The sequence below is a fragment of the Hakea prostrata genome, chromosome 1 (assembly GCF_041222555.1).
Source record: "Hakea prostrata isolate BN-2017 chromosome 1, UWA_Hpros_2, whole genome shotgun sequence".
NCBI lineage: Eukaryota > Viridiplantae > Streptophyta > Magnoliopsida > Proteales > Proteaceae > Hakea > Hakea prostrata.
In genome coordinates this window covers 20811126-20831442 of record NC_142600.1, presented here as the reverse complement: position 1 = coordinate 20831442, position 20317 = coordinate 20811126, and the positions used below count along the sequence as shown (strand labels likewise).

Here is a 20317-nt window from a genome sequence, read left to right as displayed (position 1 = left end):
TTCGGGTGACCATCAATGGTCATCTAGTGTAGGATAAGCAATAGTCAATTCTTTCTCGCTGGATTTGGCCTGCCGATTCCAGATTTTCTCCTAGGCTGTATTCTTCTTGGGCTGATTCTCGCTCAGACCCTTGCAGTTGAAATTCTACTAGTGCTGTTGGAATTCCAGGAAGTGGTCCTATAGGTTACCAAGCGTTAACAACTATGTTAATGATTATTTTCTTGGTAAAGCAAATGTTCATCTTGATTTCATTTTGTAGAATTGACCTTGTCTAAACAAATGTTCCTAGTGATGGAAGAACTTTTTCTGGAAGCATTTAAATGTTGGTTGATGATCGATGCCTCTAGGTAGTCTTGCTTACTGTTTCTACTTTTCTGTTACAAAGGGGAAAAATACAAAGGACTGATCCTGCTGTGATAGCTCTCACAAAAAAAAAAAACAGTGCAAAGGGAAGTGGAATATTCTCAAGTCTTTGGTTGGTGCAACCGTGCAAGTGAAGGTCATACATCTTATTGTTGTGGTAGAAAAATTTCAGTTGAAAAAGAAAATTAGTGTCCCAAAACAGTCAAAAATCCAAGAAAAGAAATAATTTTCTTTTCCTCTGTTTCTGACCAAACATCCACTTTCAATAAGCAGCCAATCACTTAGAATACTGGTAATTAAAATTCTGACACCTAGATTTTGAGGCTTGGCAGTAGGCTTTTAGAACTATCATACTGACAAATTTCAGCTGAAATAGAAAACACCAGGTATGGCTTTAGGGTTCCCATGTAGAACTAAAGTGTTGGTGCTGTACCTTTTTCATTCTTGGAACACAACTCAGCTCAATCCTAAAACTACAAGGGCTGATGTCACCCTGGTCCGAAATACTATCATGCGTCTTTCAGCAAGAAATTCAAGGTTTTGACTGACACAGGTTGAAGTTTCAACTGAAGGTTCAACCAGTTTTGGTCCATTCCTTTAATAACAGTCACTGCTATTGCAAGTTTTGACCTTTCTGCCTCTGTTTTGCAGCTTAGGTTTCGACCCTCCATTGGCTTTTTTCTTGGTTGTTGATTTCACTCTATTTCCACAATTCCTTTGCCTTCAAACACCACTTTTGCTCCTCCTTTGGGGATTTTGAGAGATTCACCAGTTCCAGCCAGGCACTCAACATGGAACTGCAGTTTGGGACGTTGTAGTTGCTAATTGGTTATTGTTTTTTGTTGACTTGTTGTATATGTAACCATTTTATCAAACAATTCATATATGTTGATGATTTTGCGCCTGTAGGCAATACAGTTTTTACTTGTCGGAACCAGTCATTTGTCAATATAATTGAATGATAACCTTTTGGTGGTTTTTTTTTGTTGCAAACTATTAGTTCCATTTTGTTTAGAACCAACACTTCAGTTTTATGCTTTAAATAGGTAGGAGGCAAGAAATCAGATGAAATGGAGGCCATATAAGTCCTAAAACCTAGGGTTAGAACCTTGATCGAAAGATACTAGGTTTTGACTGAAATTTCGGTTGAAACTGGAAATTTCTTTTTTTTGGCCAGGTTGAAACTGGCCTTGAAACTGAAATTGTGATCCTTGTTTATATGCATGGTTGGTAACATCTGGCTGAAATTTTAGTGAGATGTGACAGTCAAAGTTTCTAGGTGTAGCTGAAAATTAAATTTAGATGTTAAACTAATTCATTTCAAGTTGCATCTCATCTCAGCCTGGTCAAAATTGTCTAAATGTTTGAAATTCCAGTGAAATGTAGCACTACAAATGGTTAAGAGTGTTGAAATTTTAGGCATTAGTCATGCATATATTTGGATGACTTCATTAGTGTTATATTAAAGATTATTTACTTTATTGCTCAGTCAGCATTTTGTGTCTTCTTCTGCAGTATCCTTTGGAGTTAGACCCATGGAAGCTTCTTCAGCAGCATATATTATCAGATTATTTAAATCATGAGGTAAATGAACACTAAATAAGGCTTTTTTTTGTGCCTAAATTTGCACGCACTTGCAATGTTATTTTATTTTTCCATGGTTATGTTATTGCTTACTGTATGTTTTATACAAAAAAGAGTGTGCAAAGGTGTTAAATCTTCTAAATAATAGCCTGACTGTAACATCTCAAGTTATGAGCCAAGTAAGAAAACAAAATTGGATTTCTTGCCATGAATGTTTCTTTCCTTTGCTGTTACAGTACTTGCTGATTATATTTCTTTTGTGTTGTGTATTAAACTTACTCTAGTTCCATCATGTCCTCATTGCTTCCTTGTAGTTTCACTTGTTTCATATTTGAAAAATATAACTAATACTAGAAAATTTGTTGGAAAATGTTCCTTGACACATTTACCTGGAATACTTTTATCATGCTAGGCAGTTTTCAGCCACATGGTCTCATAATTTGGCAGGTTTACTCAGAGTTCTTAATGTGGAAAATTATTAATAATGGCATGTTTTAATTGATCAGAACACATTCTAGGATAGGTACAAAGATGATAATATCTAAGCCTAGAATACCCTTGTAGCCATTTTACAACACTCCCCCTCAAGTTGGTGCATAAATGTCCCAATTTTGGTAGCAGTGGATTCGTAACTTTTGTGTAAATACTCTTTTGTAGGAATGTTGGCTAGCTAGTATCTAGACTGAATAAATGGAATCTGTTACTCCTTGCTCCAGCTTCTCCTGATGAAATGACCATCTATTTCAGTGTGGATGATACCGCCGTGCTGCACTGGGTTATGATCTGCACTTAATGTAGATTTTCTTAGCAATCACACTCTGAGAATCAATCGGATGTGAGATTGAAGAAGAAAGCAAGGAAGAAGAAGTAGAATCAGCAGGGTAGAACTGCTCCTTGTGATTCTGGGAAATCACAGGCCCTCTATTTATACCTTTAATTCCTCATCAATTACAAACTTGTGGGACAAGTAATCTTGTCCTTTACGAAAAAGGACAGAAAATTCTGTCCAAAATAGAAACTACTAAAAATGGAAACCATCCTAAGAGAGATTATTTCTCAACCAAGCAATAAGAAAATTAGAAACAAACAAAAATAGAAAGTTCAAAAAGGGAAACTTCAGATTGCAGCGATCCAATTTAGTTTGCAACTGTATCCAAACTTGTGCAAATCTTAACATCTTTCACCGTTGGGGGCATACAGGCAGCTGAACAAGAACACATAAATCATGAAAACGGCCTTGAAACTACAGAAGCTCACAAATAGCACGGGCCATAGCCCAAAATTCTTCTTCAGCACTGATTTGAGCAACACAGGTTGCTTCTTTGCAGTCAAGTCACTGAATTTCCACCAATGTAATTGCAATATTCCAAGGGTCAAACTCTGATTATCAGGACACTCGTGTAGGCCTCTATCTGGAAGCGATTTTGGGGAGGGGAAAAACACCTTTCTCAATATCCTGTTTGCTGCCTTTTAGGTGAGTGGGGTGCAAATTATGCGTGTACTGGCTCACACACTAACTGAAAATGCTGTATATGGCTGTGTATGAGACATGTTTACTAAATGACTTAGCTACTCTAGCTATGCTCGTCCACATGATCTTCATCTTTACTCCTTCGGTGAGTGTTTGGTTCCAAGGGGTATCTGCAGGCTTACGCTGCAACATTTTTGTTTCAGATATCGGGTCAAGAGTATACTTCTGTTGTGGGAGGAAGATTCCTTGGGTAGAATGAGCAAATGCCAACCCCCAAAGGAAATATCTTAGATTTCCTAGTGGCTTGATTTCAAATTCTATCTCCAAGTTGGCCTTCAACTTCTTCATCTCATCAATATTGCTTCTAGTAATGACAATTTCGTCTACAAAACAAATCAACAACATGGCGTGCTGGTTTTTCTTGTTGATGAGCAATATGTGGTTAACACCCCCTTGTTTGTAGCCGATTGACACCATTGGTATGGTATATGGAAGTCTCAATACCAAGTTCTCAGTGATTGTTTTAGACCATACAAATGACATGCTTTGCCTGGGTTTCTTTATTAGTTACCACAGTATGTCAAAACCTCTTTTAGGATCTCCATGAATAAAGCCATCTTTTGCCTGAAGAAAGCCTTTTTTGCATTTAACTTTTGAAATTCTAATCTTAATTGGCTGTGCACAAGATGATTATTTCTGATACTATTCATGTTCGCGACAAGAACAAAGGTTTCTTGACAGTCGATCCTATGCATGAGCGAACACTCGAGCATTCAGCTTGTCCTTGTATGTTCCACTAGTCCTATTCTTATCTTCCATGCGTTAGTGAATACCCATTTGCGACTAAGCAATTTCTTTCTTAGAAGAAGCTTGGAGACTTCTCAGTTCTCACGCATCATCTTTTCCAAGTGCCTCTGATTTTGATTCATTGTATCTTTCCATCTTGGATTGGCTGTTGCTTCCCACCATTTGTAAGGGATGGGAACATAATACAAGGTGGAAACAGAAGTATGGGAAAGAGAGTATTAGGAAAGAACCATAGAAAAAAATTCGAGGGAAACTCAAGTTTCGACTGGGTGAAAATGGGAAACCTAGGTGGGATTTCGAGAAATTTCGAGGAAACTTAGGACTTTTTCGTGCAAGTTTCGACATCAAATTCCGACAGGTTTTAGGAAGTATTTTAGGGTGGAACTCTGCATTTATGCTAATTAGAGTATAAAAAACACATTGGCACATGCATTTTGCTAAAAAAGTCAGTGTAGATATGTCATTTAATGTACATAACATCAATTTAGAGTTGTCCAAGAAGTACACTATAAACTTAACTACTTAAGTACATAACATTCAATATATAATTTCTAGCTTCAAAACATCAAATACAAAGTAACTGACAATAAAAGGAAAGTACAACTCAGTGCCAAGAGGAGTGCCTTGGTGGATCCATCCTGTGAGCTGAGTAGTACTATACCTGTAACATCCTCTTCTCCAACCAACGAACATAGACATTCCATGACATTTTATGCCTATGGTTGTCAAGGTAATTGACAACTGCAACTTTGTAAGTCTAGTTATCAACATGCCTAAGATAACTAGTTTGAGAGAATACGCAATTTGGATAGGGAAGTCCTGATGGAGGGGGTATTTCTCATGGTATTTAAGAAACAAAAAAATTGAAAATTTGTGAAAGTTATGAAACTTACAAGAAAAAGTCTCAGGTTTCCACTAAATTTCCCAGGTTTCCATGAAATTTCCCATGTTTCCCATGAAATTTGAGAATTATTTTTTCTCATGAACCAGCTGGTCTAGCTGGGTTGAACCAAGTTTCAAGAGTTTTCGATGAAATTTCGACAGTTTCGATTGAAACTTGGGACTTTATTTTGGTCCCCTAGTTTTTCCTTTCGAGGTTCCCAAAATGGAAAATTTCGCAAGTTTTGACCGAATTTCTTTCTATGGAAAGAACATGAGAGATGGAATACTGAGTGCAATTTCTATAGGGTTTTTGAATTTCAATTGGTAAATCTAGGTTAGGATCCAACAAAGACTTATAGGGAGAAGGGGTTGATGGACTTGGATTGGAGAGCATTGACAGGTTAGCTACAGTAGTGATGGTATTGTCAACTTGCTTTTGTTTGTGTAATGTTCCTCTGGTAAAACCTTCAAGGTAATGAATTTCCTAGGTCTCTCCATCAATCTAATATTGCTCCTATTATTGTCCTCCATCCTTGAATTCAATTGAAGTGTCTTCTACGATAGGAACATCAAGAGAAGTAGTATAAGGCATGTCCTCTTCCCTTGTAATCCCCCTGGAGTGGAGCGTGAGATGAAAAATACAGCTTTGTCTGTTAAAAAGCAACATCTATAGTTACAAGCAAGGAACAAAAGTTTGCTCGGTTTGCCGGGTTCGCTACCGGGCGAACTGGAGAAATATCGCTGAAATCTCGGCGATATTTCGCCCCTCAATTCAAAAAATTTCGCCCCCTATTTTGGGGCTATTTTGCTCAATAATTTTGGTAAATTTGATGCAAATATGTGGTAAATTTAAATTATTTCCTATAAATATTTCCATTTAAATCTCCTGCCTAGCCACATTTAACATACCTTCTAAGACCTAAATCATTCAGACATAATTGGAATGATTAACAGAAGATTCTATTACAAAATTCCTTCACAATTTAAATTGTTTCCATAAATTATTTCATGTATATACTATTCCTAATCACATTTGGCATGTTGACTTTTGAGGACTAAATTGCTAGAATATAGTTGGTAAGATTGCTCATTAATCTTGAAGATTTTGCTATAAAATGTCTTCCTATCTATAAATTATTCTATATAGATTCTCTTCCTAATTATATTTATTACATTAACTTTTGAGTCTTGAATCATCGGGATAGAATTGGTAAGATTGGGATAGAATCATGAGAGAAATCGTCTAAAAATTGCAAGAAATAACGTAAAAATCGCAAAATAATAATAAAATAATATTGATTTTTCGATATATTGTGAGATATTGCCGAGAAATCGGCAATATCTTGCATATCTGGTTTCGGGAGGGGGTTTCGTTTCGCCCCCTCCCGGTATCACCGAAATTCGACGATATTTCGCCGAATTTCAGCGATATATAGTTCTATGGTTACAAGTCATAATCTAGTGTAAGGGCGGTGGCAGTTGTAACCCTTCTGAGTTGCCGTAGCCCAGAAATATGCAGTGCAACCCGTATTGATCAAATTTTCCATGAACGTGATGACTCTTCGTAAAACTAAACATCCAAAAACCTTAGGTGGCACCATGAAGGGTGCAAAACTCAATAACGCTTAATGAGGCCAGTGGGAAGACAAGACTCGGGGTGGTAGCTGCAGATTATCAAGTTATGCTGCCAACAATATTCCCCAAAAACAAGGTGGAACATCATAGGAAACATCGAGGATATGTCTTTCTCCCAATGTTGTTGATTCTTCCGATTGGCCATTTCCATTTTGATCTGCAGTCTCCATGCAACTCATGTGGAGGATAGTATCGTGGTTATGGATACATCTAGAATGAGTCATCAACATATTCCTTCCATTGTTCAAGTCGAGTATCTTCAACTTGTCATCAAATTTGGTTTGAACAGTTCTGTGGAATAGTTGGAAATAGGAAAAATCATCGCTCTTTTGTTTCATAAGACCCAGATGGTACTTCTAAAACCATCTATGGAAGTCACAAACTACCTATAACCAGAAGTCAAAACAGAAGGGGGAAGGCCCCACATATTAGGGACAATAAACTGGAAGGAACCAAATAATAGGAGGAGATTTGAGGGCAGAGAACATCCCTGGTTTCATGTCACACCAAGATAGAACAAAAGGCTCAGGTAGGAATCAGTGTCACTTCCCTCCTGAGAACCTTATAATAGTTTGCACTTTGCACATTTAGAATTGCCTCCACTAATTAATTATAAGCTTAATGCTTGATCTCTAAAACTCACAGACTAGTAGGCTTTCTTTAGCTTATGATAAATTAAACCTTAAAAGCACTCATAAGATTATCTGTATTTATGCAGAGTTCGTATATTATGAAAATGGCATCCATGTGAATCTTGAGCTCATGTATTAAGATTGAAAAACATTGTTAATGGATTGCAAGTGTTATTTTAGATTCAAAATCTTTTGTATGCTTTATGTAATTAGATTATAGGAATTTTTCTTGGTGAGAGAGGCTCTGTGGGTGGTGATATTTATTTGGCTACTGATCTGCTAGCACATAAGTTATGGTCTTGAAGCTTCTATGATCATCTGCCTCCTGTTCTCCTTTTCTTTTTCCTTTTTCTTTCTCAATCTTATTTGTGTTGTGCAACTGAAACAGTGAACTCTTTCCCATTCAAGTGTATTGTAGGATCAATCTTGTAAAGCTATGTGCATCTTCTATATTTGATGTGTGTGTAGCATTGGGTGAATAATTTGATAAACTGGAATTACTCATGTCCTGTAAAAGAAAATTCAAGTGGCTAACGAAAGTTGTTGGGTGTTATCAGGGGCATGAGTTGACATTGCGTGTCCTCTATAGGTTATTTGGGGAGGCAGAACAAGATCATGACTTCTTCTCTTCAACAACTGCTACTTCAGTATTTGAAACATTTCTTATGACTGTGGTCTGTATTCATATATATATTTATCTTTCAAAGCTTGTACATTATTCATTTTGTGTTTCAACTATTTCTGATAAAAAGAGATAATATGTAGGCTGAAACACTTCGAGATTCCTTTCCTGCCTCAGACAAATCATTAACTAGGTTGCTGGGAGAAGTTCCTTATCTGCCAAAGACAGCTTATAAGTTTTTAGAGTCTATGTGCTGTCCTGGAAGCAACGAAAAAGATGACAAGGAACTGCAAAGTGGGGATAGAGTTACTCAAGGCCTCAGTGTTATATGGAGCCTGATTTTATTGAGACCTCCAATTCGGGATACCTGCCTGAAGATTGCTTTACAGGTTTATATTTTGCTGTTTTTCCTTATTTTTTGTTGACACCTGCAACCTGGAAAAGAAATGCTTATTTTATTCATAGAACCAAAGGTTTATGCTTTGTTGTTCCGGTGTGGTTTTCTTGATTTAAAAACCAATCTGTTGGAGCGTGTCTTAGTTATGTTATCTAATTTATATGGTACTCATTTACCTTTTATGGTTTTCTGATTCCTAGATTAATGAGAATTGGAAATTAAACTCTCTTCAACTGCCAGCTTCTTTCCATTGTGTTTCTTGGTTGTGGGAAATAGAGTCCGTTGTGTTTTGTATTTCATATTAAAATTTTGTTGGTAGTTCACATTAGAGAAGCTTGGTATTTTATTTCTGTTGTTTCAGTTGGTAACATGCAGAATGCTTTGACTCCATTGTAGTTGTGCAAATTAGGTTTTTCTGTCTCTAGTTCAGTTACATTAATACTCTCATAGTTTTGTGTAGCCCATTGAGAGATGTACTGTTGGGAATTTTTTCTCATGTTAGGGGTCTCCTGTTTGTGCTCCTTAATGTTTCCTTCACAATAATACAATAACAATTGCAAGAAGCAGCAGTCTTATCCCAAGTTCCCAACTAGTTGGGTTGGCAACATGGATCCTTACCTTCCAATTGACTCAATTCGCGGTCATACTGGATACAAGGCCTAAGCCATGTGTATCTTTTCTCATCACTTCTCCTAAAGTTATTTTAGGTTTGTTTGTAGCTCTTTTAGCTCTTCAATCTAGATAAAATCACTCCTTTGTATTGGGGCACTTAAAGGTTTCCATTGGACATGACCATGGCACCTCAAAGGATTTTCTTGTAGCTTTTTATGGGGGCTACTCCCAAACCAGCTCTAATATTGTCGTTCTTAGTCCTTCCTAGATTCCAAATGATCCATCTCAACATGCTCATTTTTGCTACATTGAGTTAATCTATATGATTTTCTTGATAGCTTAACACTTTGCACCATACACCGTTACTGGTCTTACGATGGCCCTATCGAAATTTTATTTGAGTTTTAACGAATATATCAATCACATAAAACCCCGAGTATACCAAATCATTTCACCTATCCTTTTTTTAATTATCTAGAAAACATCATCCTCTATATCACCTTCTTTATTTATGGTTTAGTCATGGTGCCTTAAAATAATCACTTTGCGGAATCTCCTAATCATCAAGTGTCACCGCTTCATTACTTATTTAAGTATGACCAAAGCATAAAGCCAGTTGATATCCATGGCTCGAACTTGGCATTAATCCTTACTTATGTCTCATATACGAAAACAATGTCATCAACAAAAAGCTTACACCAAGGAAGCTCATCTTGAATGTCTCTGGTTAAATTATCCATGATAAGAGCAAATAAATAAGGGCTTAAAGCTGATCCTTGATGTAATCCAATTGTAATACGGAACTCACCAGCTTGGCCGCTTCCCCTTTTTACAATTGTCATTGAACCATCATCATACACATCCTTGTCTTCATATTTACTTGAAACATTTCTCTTATCTAGTATTTTTCATGTTAACTTTCTAAAGACTCTACCATAGGCTTTTTCTAGGTCAATAATGACTACATAAGATCCTTCTTACATTTGCTAGACCTTTCCATAAGTCTCTTAATAAGGTAAGTAGCTTCTTGATATAGGACCCTGCACCACCCCAAGAAGACTCATGAGGATCAAATGATGGCCTAGGGTTGTGCTGCCTAGCACCCTACGGCCGGCTTAGCAGTACAGGAAGTTACGGTCCAACATATGGGTAATTTTGTAATTTTAGGGCAATCCTAATTGAGTCCTGTTGAGCCTAATTAAACTTGGAATTTTATTAGGAGTCTAGTCCTACTTATTTTTTTGTTATCTAGGAGCAAGGCTGTCAAAGCATCCGCCTAGGCGGCCGCCTTGGCCCATTTCTAGGTCAAGGCAACCTGATGTCGCTAGGCAATGCCTTATCGCCTTGCTTGGTGTTGCCTTGGTTTTTGCTGCCTTCTATCGCCTAGCATCGCCTTGTCGCCTTGACAACCATGCCTAGGAGTTATCTAATAAAGGCTATAAATACATAGTCATGATTGTAACCAAATCAGTTTTGATGTATAAAATTATTGACGGAGAATTACAGTCAAGATCAATGGATCAAGTGGGTTATTAGGGTTTCCTGCACAGGAAAGGCCTGCAGCAGCTTGGTTGATCAATTTTCTTCCCTCTTTTCTTCATTCCCCAGCCTCCTAAACTTGGTAAGCATTCATTCCTAACCTTCCCTCATCTCCTACCCCCATCACACCCCTCCAATTCTCCTCTCTCTCTCTCTCTCTCTCTCTCTCTCTCTCTCTTGCGGCACCCCCCCCCCTTCTTCCCCAAAACCGTAGTTCCTATATCTTCCAATTCCCACCATAGGAATCCCTCCCCTTTTAGATTCATCATCTGCACAGCTTCCCTAGCACTCGACTCCAAGTAGCAACCCTAATCTTTCTCTTGAAACCCTACTTCTCCCAGAACCCTAACCCTAGGAATTTTGAATCTGAGACTGAAAACAATCAAGATCAGATTCAAGTTCAAGCACCCTAACCCTATACCCTTCTGACTGAACCCTATATACCCTACCCTTTCAACCCTAAAAGCCCTAAAAGCCTAGGTGATCCCAACCGCAGGGTTTGAGAAACCCTCTAGGTAACCCCAACTGCTGGGTTGAGAAACCCTAATTTTATCTTTGCTCCCTAAATGAACTTAGACTTTGGCCCTCATCCTTTTGATGATACATAACTTCTTCCTAGCACAAAACCAATTAGTTCTCTATAAGAGTTTTTTCTTATCTCAAATGGGTTTCAATTACTATCTCCCATGATTTTATGGTATGACTCATCAGTTTTATATCTCATAGTTATTGAAACTTTGGATATCCGCATTATTGTTTTCTTCGCTATATGTTTTTTATTAAAATTCTCTGTACTATGTGGTTTCTCATTTTGCATGAAAATCTTCTAGTATGCACCTGGATGAGCAATTAGGATTCATCTTTCCTGAACCCCTCTCTCTCTCTCTCTCTCTCTCTCTCTCTCTCTTTTTCTTTTTTCTTTTCTTTTCTTTCTTTCTTTCTTTCTTTCTTTCTTTCTTCTTTCTTTCTTTCTTTCTTTTTTTTTTTTTTTTTTTTTTTTTTTTTTTTTTTGCATTTTTTCAAGCTGTTTGAAACCAGGGAAGTTCTATTCTGAATCAGTAGTGGACATGATTGCTGTGAGTAAAGATTCATTGGTTTACTCTGCTGACTGACTGACTGACAGATAGATTTAAAAACGGACTACTGGTTGCCAAAAAAAATTAAGATAGTTTCCGTAGGGATTAGTGATCTTGAACTTCTTGTATGTTGACGTAAAATGTGTAGCTACATGAAAAGGATTTTCCAGTGACTCCATGTTCAAGAAGCAAAATAGACATAGCAGACCTAAATATCGGTCATGCTACTTAAAGACACAAATAAAGCTGGACAGCTTCAGACAGTTCAGGCTGCAGCATATGGCTTTAGCCCTTAAGCGTGTGTCCAGCTTTCTTTAGTTTTGACTGACCAAGTAGAATAGGCTTAAATATTAAAATAGGGAATTTTCCCTAGCTATAATTTGCTGCTTTATTTGACTCTGTATTCTGAACCCAAATATGCTTTTTCTTTAAAATGAAAAATGGGGATATAAAAAGAAAAAAATACCTCATTTCTTAATCTTCTTTCATCTGGAATTTATGAAAGTTGTTTATCAACAGACTTGTCTTTAGTTGTTATTTTGAGTGTAGATTTGTTTGTGCTTTGATAGAGTGCAGTTCACCACTTGGAAGATACGGAAATGATTTTTCTTTAAAATGAAAAATGGGGATATAAAAAGGAGAAGATACCTCCTTTCTTAATCATCTTTCATCTGGAATTTATGAAAGTTGTTTATCAAGACTTGTCTTTAGTTGTTATGTGTAAATTTGTTTGTGCTTTGATACTTGATAAAATGCAGTTCACCACTTGGAAGAAGTACGGATATGTTTTTTGGATATAAAAAGGAAAAGATACCTCATTTCTTAATCTTCTTTCATCTGGAATTTATGAAAGTTGTTTATCAACAGACTTGTCTTTAGTTGTTATTTTGAGTGTGAATTTGTTTGTGCTTTGATAGAGTGCAGTTCACCACTTGGAAGAAGTACGGATGAAGGCAATACGTCTGGTAATGTCATCGATAGTTTTCTCTGAGAAATTGCAGTTGGCTTTTTGCATCTTCTTTAAACTATTGTGTTTTGAGTGGTTCTTAATCTTCAGGTGGCAAACAAGCTTTATCCTATGTCGTGTATTGCTCGACAAATTGAAGATTTTGCCAATGACATGCTACTCTCAGTAATGAATGTTCCCAATGCTGCAGAGGGAATAGAAGAAGGACCGATTACTGAAGGGCCAAAGGTATTATTTTTATATTCAATAGGTATCAGTAAAACAGAACTTGTTTTCCTTGAATAATGCAAGTATCCCCTTCTCTCTCTTTTATTACATATTGTCTATAGCTTTTCCTTCTATATCCGAGGTTTCAAAGTTTCATATTTTTACCCTATTTCTACTTTCCCTGGGTTGAAAATTTTGATATGGGATTGAGCAAAATTATTATTTCTCTCGCCTAGACTTGGATTTCTAATAAAATTCGGTAGGTTCAGAAATATATTTGTGCTGTATTATTGATTCTATGCCATAACCTGTGGGTGTGCTTCAAGTCCCCCTCCAGTCCCTCAGAATTACTTGATGGGCATTATCAGTGAAATACCTTGTTTAATTGCTTCAATTAGTTTCAACTACTTCATTAATTATGGGAAACTTCATTTTTTTTTTAATTTTATAGTTTTATTATGATTTTTACAGGAATCTGATTTGGAAAAGCCTGCAAATGAACTGGCAGTGAGTGCAGCCACCAAAGAAGTTGTCTCTGATAGTACATGTTCTTCAATCTCAGATGCGCAAAGATGCATGTCTCTGTATTTTGCGCTTTGTACAAAGGTCTTCTTTGACGTTCTATTTTCAAGAATCTGACATACTTTTTTTTTTGTTGGGGGGAGGGGGTTATTGTTGTGTTTCTCAAACTAAAGTTGAGTTCATGCTATACGGTAAATTAATCAACCTTTTGGTGGAATCTCCTCTACAGAAGCACTCACTTTTTCGACAAATCTTTGTGATATATAAAAGCTTACCGAAGTCTGTAAAGCAGGTTTGGTTTGCTATATCCACTCTACCTATTATTGTTGCTTTTAGAAATTTTATTATTATTTCTGTAGTTCTGTTTCATTTTCCCTGCATGCTCCATGCTTAATTCAGTTAGACCAGTGCAGGCAGTTCATCGACATATTCCAATTTTAGTTCGCACCATGGGCTCTTCATCTGAACTTCTTGGGATCATTTCAGATCCACCAACTGGATGCGAGAACCTTCTAGTGCAGGTTTTCATAATAATCATCTTTTTCGTTTTCTTTCTTTCTTTTCTTCTCTCACTTTTTTTTTTTTGGGTGTTGTCTTGTGCCACTGTCAGCATATGATAATTAACTCTGTAATTTTCCTCCCCTTTGTGTCAGGTTCTACATACACTGACGGATGGTATAATTCCTTCACCTGAGCTGATCTCAACTATTAAAAAACTATATGACTCAAAGCTAAAGGTAAATTATCTTTCTTTGTATTTCAACTAGTAGTGAAGGTTTTGTTTATTGGTATCTGATCTTTCTGATCTGGTGCATCGCTGAGTAAGACCCTTTTTGTGCTTGATTATCTGGTTTTTTCGGTTACAGGATGTAGAAATCCTCATTCCAGTATTGCCATCTTTATCAAAAGATGAGGTAATATTCCCTTCTTTTCCTTTGAGACAAGAATGTATTTTGTTGGCATGTTCTGAATTGATTTGACTGCATGCTTCTGGCAATGTCCTTAAATAATCAAACTTCCGTGACCTCTACATCATTAAGGAAAAGTTGTGAGATGTATCTCCTTGAATAAAGTTGATTGCTGAAAGAATTTTCTTTTGGCTGGCCCCATTTATCTGGGGATTTGAGCTGGGTTAATTTGTATCATGATAAGAGTTTCATTATTATATTATTAATGCTATTGCAAGGGGTGTTTTCGGTATATTACTCTTGTCCTAATGAGTCTTTTCTGTAGTACCTAGGAGTAAGGGGTATCCTTATAAATTCTAGAGACAGTATGTTATATAATACATCTTTCTGCTTGCAGTTTGATTTTCTGCTGGTTTTCTTCCTTACCTGGGATCCACCTCTTTTCTGTCTTTGTCTGTGGTGCTGATAACATGTTAATATTTTACATGGAATCAAAGTATGCGTTTGGTAACGTTTCTGTTCTGAGAAACCAGTTCTTATGCAAAACCGTTTTTTAATGTTTCTGTGCTAAAAGACCGTTCTTTACTTGAAAATGGGCGTTTGATAAATCCGTTCTGAAAATATTTTTAAAACACTAAATAGAATATGTTGGTGTTTTTTTTTTTTGGGTTGAAAAATAGTTTGATAAACTTGTTCTAAGGCATCAATTTGAACCAATTTTATCACTTACGTTTCTGTTCTTTGGTAAAAACATCTTTTTTATGGTCTGCAAAAAGCGTTCTTTAGAACACTTTTCTGACTGGTCCGTTCTTAAAGAACAGAAGAACGAACCGTTTTATCAAACGCCTTTAACCCGTTTTTCCGTTCCCAAAGAACAGAAAAACGCCAGAAACGTTTTTTAAGAACGTTATCAAACGCGCCCAAAAAGATTGATCGGTCACTACTGTCCTTCCTCCTCCTTATTCTAAAGGACACCTTAGAGTTTCTTCCTGTAGCGTGCAACCACCTATTGCTGATATTTCTTTTGATACCATGAACCCCTAGTTATATTATATGAAGACTTGGGTTATTGCTGTGAATGAGTACCTGCAGATGTACTGTTGAAGCCCTGCAGTCATCTGTCAATTACTGAAAACCTGCGGCTGTTTTCTCTTCTACTCCTTCCCTGTGGCTACATGAGGCGCTGGTTCTCAGTGTATGGCGACTTAAACTATGTTGTCTATGTATGGATTATGGTTGGTAATGAACGTCTGATCAGTTGGTCACGTCTATTACAGTTTTTTGGCATGCTATTGATGTACCTCAATTGAATAAGGGCCAATGCCAAGATATGTACAACAACCAACTCAAATTGGGTGGAAAGGGTAAGTTTTGGTTTAGGCCTTTAGGGTGTGGGATATGAATCTGGATACCCCTCTTTTGGGGTGGTTGAAATGGGCTCTCTTTTTTAGGTTTTCGAGGGCCAGTTCTATCCACGTTTATGGGGTGTATGTAAGAAGAGGCAATACCAGGCTGTTTCCAACAAGGTGTCCAAGTCTTCCCTCTAGGCAATGAAGGAGCTTGGATGCCTCACCATTGCCATGGTGATGCCTTAATTACTCTCTTTGGATAGTGTTGAAAACACCCAATGCTTTCTAGAAGAAGTGAGACATTAGATGGTTAGGAACCACAATCGGGGTGCGCCGCATTATGGCATTAGGAAGTAGGAACCTGGCATGCTGAATTTTTAGTTTCACATCAATTCGAGGACTTCATTTCTTTCCATATCTTACATTTTTCAGCCAAAACAATTAAATGACTGACTGCTAAACTGAATGTTAGTTGAGTTATGTGGCACGCTTTGAAAAGATATAAAATGTCTTGGACTGAAATCACTAAAATGCTATAATTTTTAAGATAATATGAATAATGTCCTGTCGCTAGTATTTTTCTTCACTAGGTCCTTGTGTGGATGCTTGGGAGTAACTTTCAGATGGTGTGTTGATGAAATGGTTTACGTTAAGAAGTCGATTTTAAAAACATATGTATGCATTGATATAAATGAATAGATATGTATGCATTGATATAAATGAATAGATTTTTGTAAAGCTCTATCTGAAATAAAGGAATAGACTTTTGCCCGGTTAGAACTTAGAAGTTTGCACTGTTATGGAGCAATATACTTCTGTTACTAGCCATCCCATGCATTCTGGACACTAAATCATCTGCTTATGGTTTTCTCCGACAAACTATGAAACTTTGGGGTTTATTGTTGTTGTACTATAGATAACATCTTCATCTCAACATCCTTCCCATGCTTCCTTCTACCCAACACTCTGTGCCATAGTAAAGTTATACTGTTGAGATTTGGTGTGGTTAATGCAAAGTACAATACATAGGTATGTGACTGTTCTAAAGAGAGTGATCCTTCTTTTTCTATGACCCCCAAAATCCTCTTCTTCCCCCCCCCCCGGGGTTATTTGTTGCTTTGATTTCCATAAACTATGCCTTTTGCTTTCTTTTCTGCATTTACCTGTATGATTTACAACCCGGTTTTGTTAGGTGTTGTCAATTTTCCCTAAGCTTGTTAATCTTCCACCAGATAAGTTCCAGGCAGTGCTTGCATGTATACTCCAGGTACCTTTCTTATTGAAGATGTTTACTTTCAAAGTCTTTTCCTTTTTGTAAACTGATATGATATATTCATGTGGTTTTTTTCCTTTTCGCTTAATAATATGCATTTTTTTTTTCCTTATTAGTCTAAGAGGGAGATAGAAATATGCCTTAGGGTTTTTAATGTGTTTTTCAGAGGGTTGGCTTGCTGATTAGTGTTCTCTTCTCTTTGTTGTTTGCTTAATTTCTTTTTGAACTTCGATGCAAATGTTTTCCTAGATCAACTTCATTTTAAATCTCCCATGTGTGCTTTTACTGTTAAACCCCCTTCATTGTGCACGTAATCACTTATCATTGATGATGTCATTTGGCGTCATGGTTAAGTGATTAAGTGCTAAGGCCATTTTTATTTATTTTGATTCCTCTAGATTCTATATTATCAAAATGTTCCTCACCTCTATCAATTGTCTTATTGTCTTTCAGAGCCGCCAAGTAGACTTTAATCATCTGGAACCATCATCAAATGCCATTTCTTTTTTCTTTACTAGTACTTTTTTGCCCTTTGAGTAACTAATTACTTCTTGCTGCCTTCATTATTGAGCGGTCATATAGTTTATCTCCGATTTTGGCTACTTCTAGGTGTCCCCCTTTTTTTTTTCTTTTTCTGAATAAAATATTCATTACCAGAGGAAGCAAACAATACAACAAACAGATTGCATAAACCTGTCTTGACAGATGGGGAGTAGCAGAAGTATGAGAAAGAGAGAGGCAACATCCCAATAAAATGAAAAACAGACTAAACAGGGAGATGGTGCGCTGGAAGGGGCCAAATATAACAATGATCTAACAACGAAAAAGAAATTTGACACTCCTTTAGTCACACTTAATTGGTAGTCTCCACTTTCACTTCTTTTTTCTTTTGGATGATCAAAATATCCATAACCTAATCCATCTTAAGAATCTAAATTTGGTACCATCTTTTATTGTTGCTCACCATCCAAATATTCGAGATGGAGGCTCAAAGCTTAGAAGATAAATCTAATTGCATTGATGTGAACACAAAAACACCAACCAGCCGAAAACTCAAGTGGGGCCCCTAGGATGGCTCCAAAAAGCCTCCATAACCTGGCTGAACCCTATTTGGGGGTATTTTACCCCTTTTAAATTCTGAAATTATTTCTAGAATATTTCAGAAGTTTTAATTGAGTTTAAATTAGTAAGTTGAGTTGAATTTGGTTTGGATTTAAGAGTCTTATTTTGATTCAAAGTTATTTTGGATGAGTCCTAGGTTATCTTAAATTAGCATGTGCTTTTTAAGTTAGTTAAAAGTTTAATTAGCATGTCTATTAGTAGATCCCAAATCTAGGATTGAGCTCTTTAAGTAATTAGATTTCATTTTTAGTGTTTTGGTCAAGAGGTGGGATCCTTGTCAATTTGGATTCCCCTCCTTTCTTCCCCACAATAGCAGCGGCCCCTCCCCCTGTTAAGTCCTTTTCCCCTGCCCCTTTAGACCTCTTTCCCCCTTTCCTAGGATCACCCCTAGCCCTAGGAGGTATTCCTTAGTTATTTTCCCAATTCAGCCTATTTTTCCTGCCCAAAAAAAATTCTGAAAACCCAAAGTTATACAAATTCAGACCTTCTTAAACCTCTGAACCACTAAACCCCTAGTTCTGAAATTGCAGAACCAGCAAGGACAGACCCTAATTCCCCTAGCCGTAACTTCTTAAGACTTGTTTTCTGATTTCTGCAAATATCCAGAATTCCTGTTCACACTGTATCTGAGTTTGAGAGTGTGAAAACGCCCTCTATAACCCTAGAATTTGCATTCTTCTTTGCTGGAAATCCCTGGGTAAACCATAGATCCAGGGAAATCCCAATTCTATCCTTAGCCATGGACCTGGTTTACATCAGGAGGACACGCTGTTCAGGCCCAGGGTTTTTTTTTGTTTTTGTTTTTTTTTTAATGAGATGGAGAAAGGGGGAAATCACGTTACTAACAGTAACATACAGCCTTCCTATTAAAACTTAAATAATCAAATATCATCACTGAGCACCTCCTTAGACTACAAGAAAAATTAAGCAATAAACTTTGAATTAATAGAAACCTAACTAAGATAGAAGGCAACTGAAATAAGAAACTACCAAACTAAGCTAATGCTTAAAAGAGAAACTACCAAAATAGTCCTATGTAATCTACCCAAGCAAATAAAAGGCTTTTAATTTATTACTATTTCCATCCCTTCCCCTTCAGAGCAAAAAACCAGTTTAGGGCCATCCCTTGGTCTAGATCTCCAGAGTGGATCATGTCACTCCAGCCAGGCTAAGGCTCCTTACATGGGAGGCACTAGCTGCCAGCAGCAGCAGGTGTTGAGCAAAAGGAGCTTTTGTCAGTGGCAATTTCATAAAGAAAGGAACTTGATCAACTCATATTTTCCTATTCAAATCTGAGTAATATGGTTGAGAAGTAAAGTGAATTTTGATGAATATTTGTAGGAAGTTTTTGAGTTAAGCAGTTCTTAGAATCTTGCATTTCATTCGTTTTTCTCATTTCCCTCTGTTTACTTTGCAGGGATCGTCTCATTTTGGTCCAGCGCTTACACCTGCCGAAGTGTTGATAGCTATCCATGGAATAGACCCCGAGAGAGATGGGATACTTTTGAAGAAGGCATGAGTTTTGAATAACCTCCCGTTACCTGAAAATAATCTTCTCCTAGTAGTACAATGTGATATATGCTGCTCTATTTACAGGTCACAGATGCATGCAATGCTTGTTTTGAGCAACGGCAAGTATTCACCCAACAAGTCCTTGCAAAGGTTTTGAATCAATTAGTATGTATCTTGAGAACCTGACAGCTTCATTTCCATATATATATATATATATATATATATATATATAGTCCGTCATAACTTATTGTCACTGAAAAATAACCTTGCTTACAGGTTGAGCAGATTCCTCTTCCTCTGTTATTCATGCGCACGGTCTTACAAGCAATTGGTGCTTTTCCAGCCCTGGTGAGTTCAAACTAACATTTGCTTCTTATGATTCATGCGACAACATCAATTCACAGTTTCCTAGAAGTAAGGTAAATTACACTATTAGGTAGATACCTATGTAATTGTTGCTTGAACCAGGATAACAGTTTAAATGCAGTAATGTCTTCCCCCCCCCCCCTTCTTTTCTTTCTTTCTTTCGTTTTGGTGCTATGGAACCTGCACTTCAAAAATAAAATAAATATTATAAAGGCTTATGGCCTGTATTTCAAATATTAATTTTTGACTAATAAGATACGAGTTGATCCAACATTATATAGTCACCTTTTTAGATGCTTTATTATTAAAAGTATAAACATCTAAAACTCATACTGTCCCCCCTTTGTGTCCTAGAAATGGTTTACCGTATTTTTGACCATCTTGTTCAATTTCCGAGAAGTTCTGAATATGCTGTACAGCCTCTGTTTTATTTATGACTAAGACAAACTTTGCATGGTCGTATAAATATTC

At 36.9% G+C, this 20317-nt stretch overlaps 1 protein-coding gene across 2 annotated transcripts in view; it reads left to right on the top strand.

The window, feature by feature from the left end:
* ESP4 (HEAT repeat-containing protein) overlaps positions 1–20317 on the top strand; it is a 52926-nt gene that overhangs the window by 27249 nt on the left and 5360 nt on the right. The window contains exons 10-23 of one of the 2 annotated variants that reach the window (XM_089169157.1): positions 1879–1947; positions 7932–8048; positions 8140–8385; positions 12538–12585; positions 12678–12815; positions 13266–13400; positions 13546–13608; positions 13730–13837; positions 13970–14053; positions 14183–14230; positions 16766–16840; positions 19386–19481; positions 19565–19645; positions 19757–19828. In XM_089169157.1, the coding sequence (XP_089025283.1) occupies positions 1879–1947; positions 7932–8048; positions 8140–8385; positions 12538–12585; positions 12678–12815; positions 13266–13400; positions 13546–13608; positions 13730–13837; positions 13970–14053; positions 14183–14230; positions 16766–16840; positions 19386–19481; positions 19565–19645; positions 19757–19828 (1380 nt within the window). Of the gene's footprint in view, positions 1–1878; positions 1948–7931; positions 8049–8139; positions 8386–12537; positions 12586–12677; positions 12816–13265; positions 13401–13545; positions 13609–13729; positions 13838–13969; positions 14054–14182; positions 14231–16765; positions 16841–19385; positions 19482–19564; positions 19646–19756; positions 19829–20317 lie in introns of those variants that run through there. The other variant, XR_016175640.1, reaches the window with a different exon arrangement.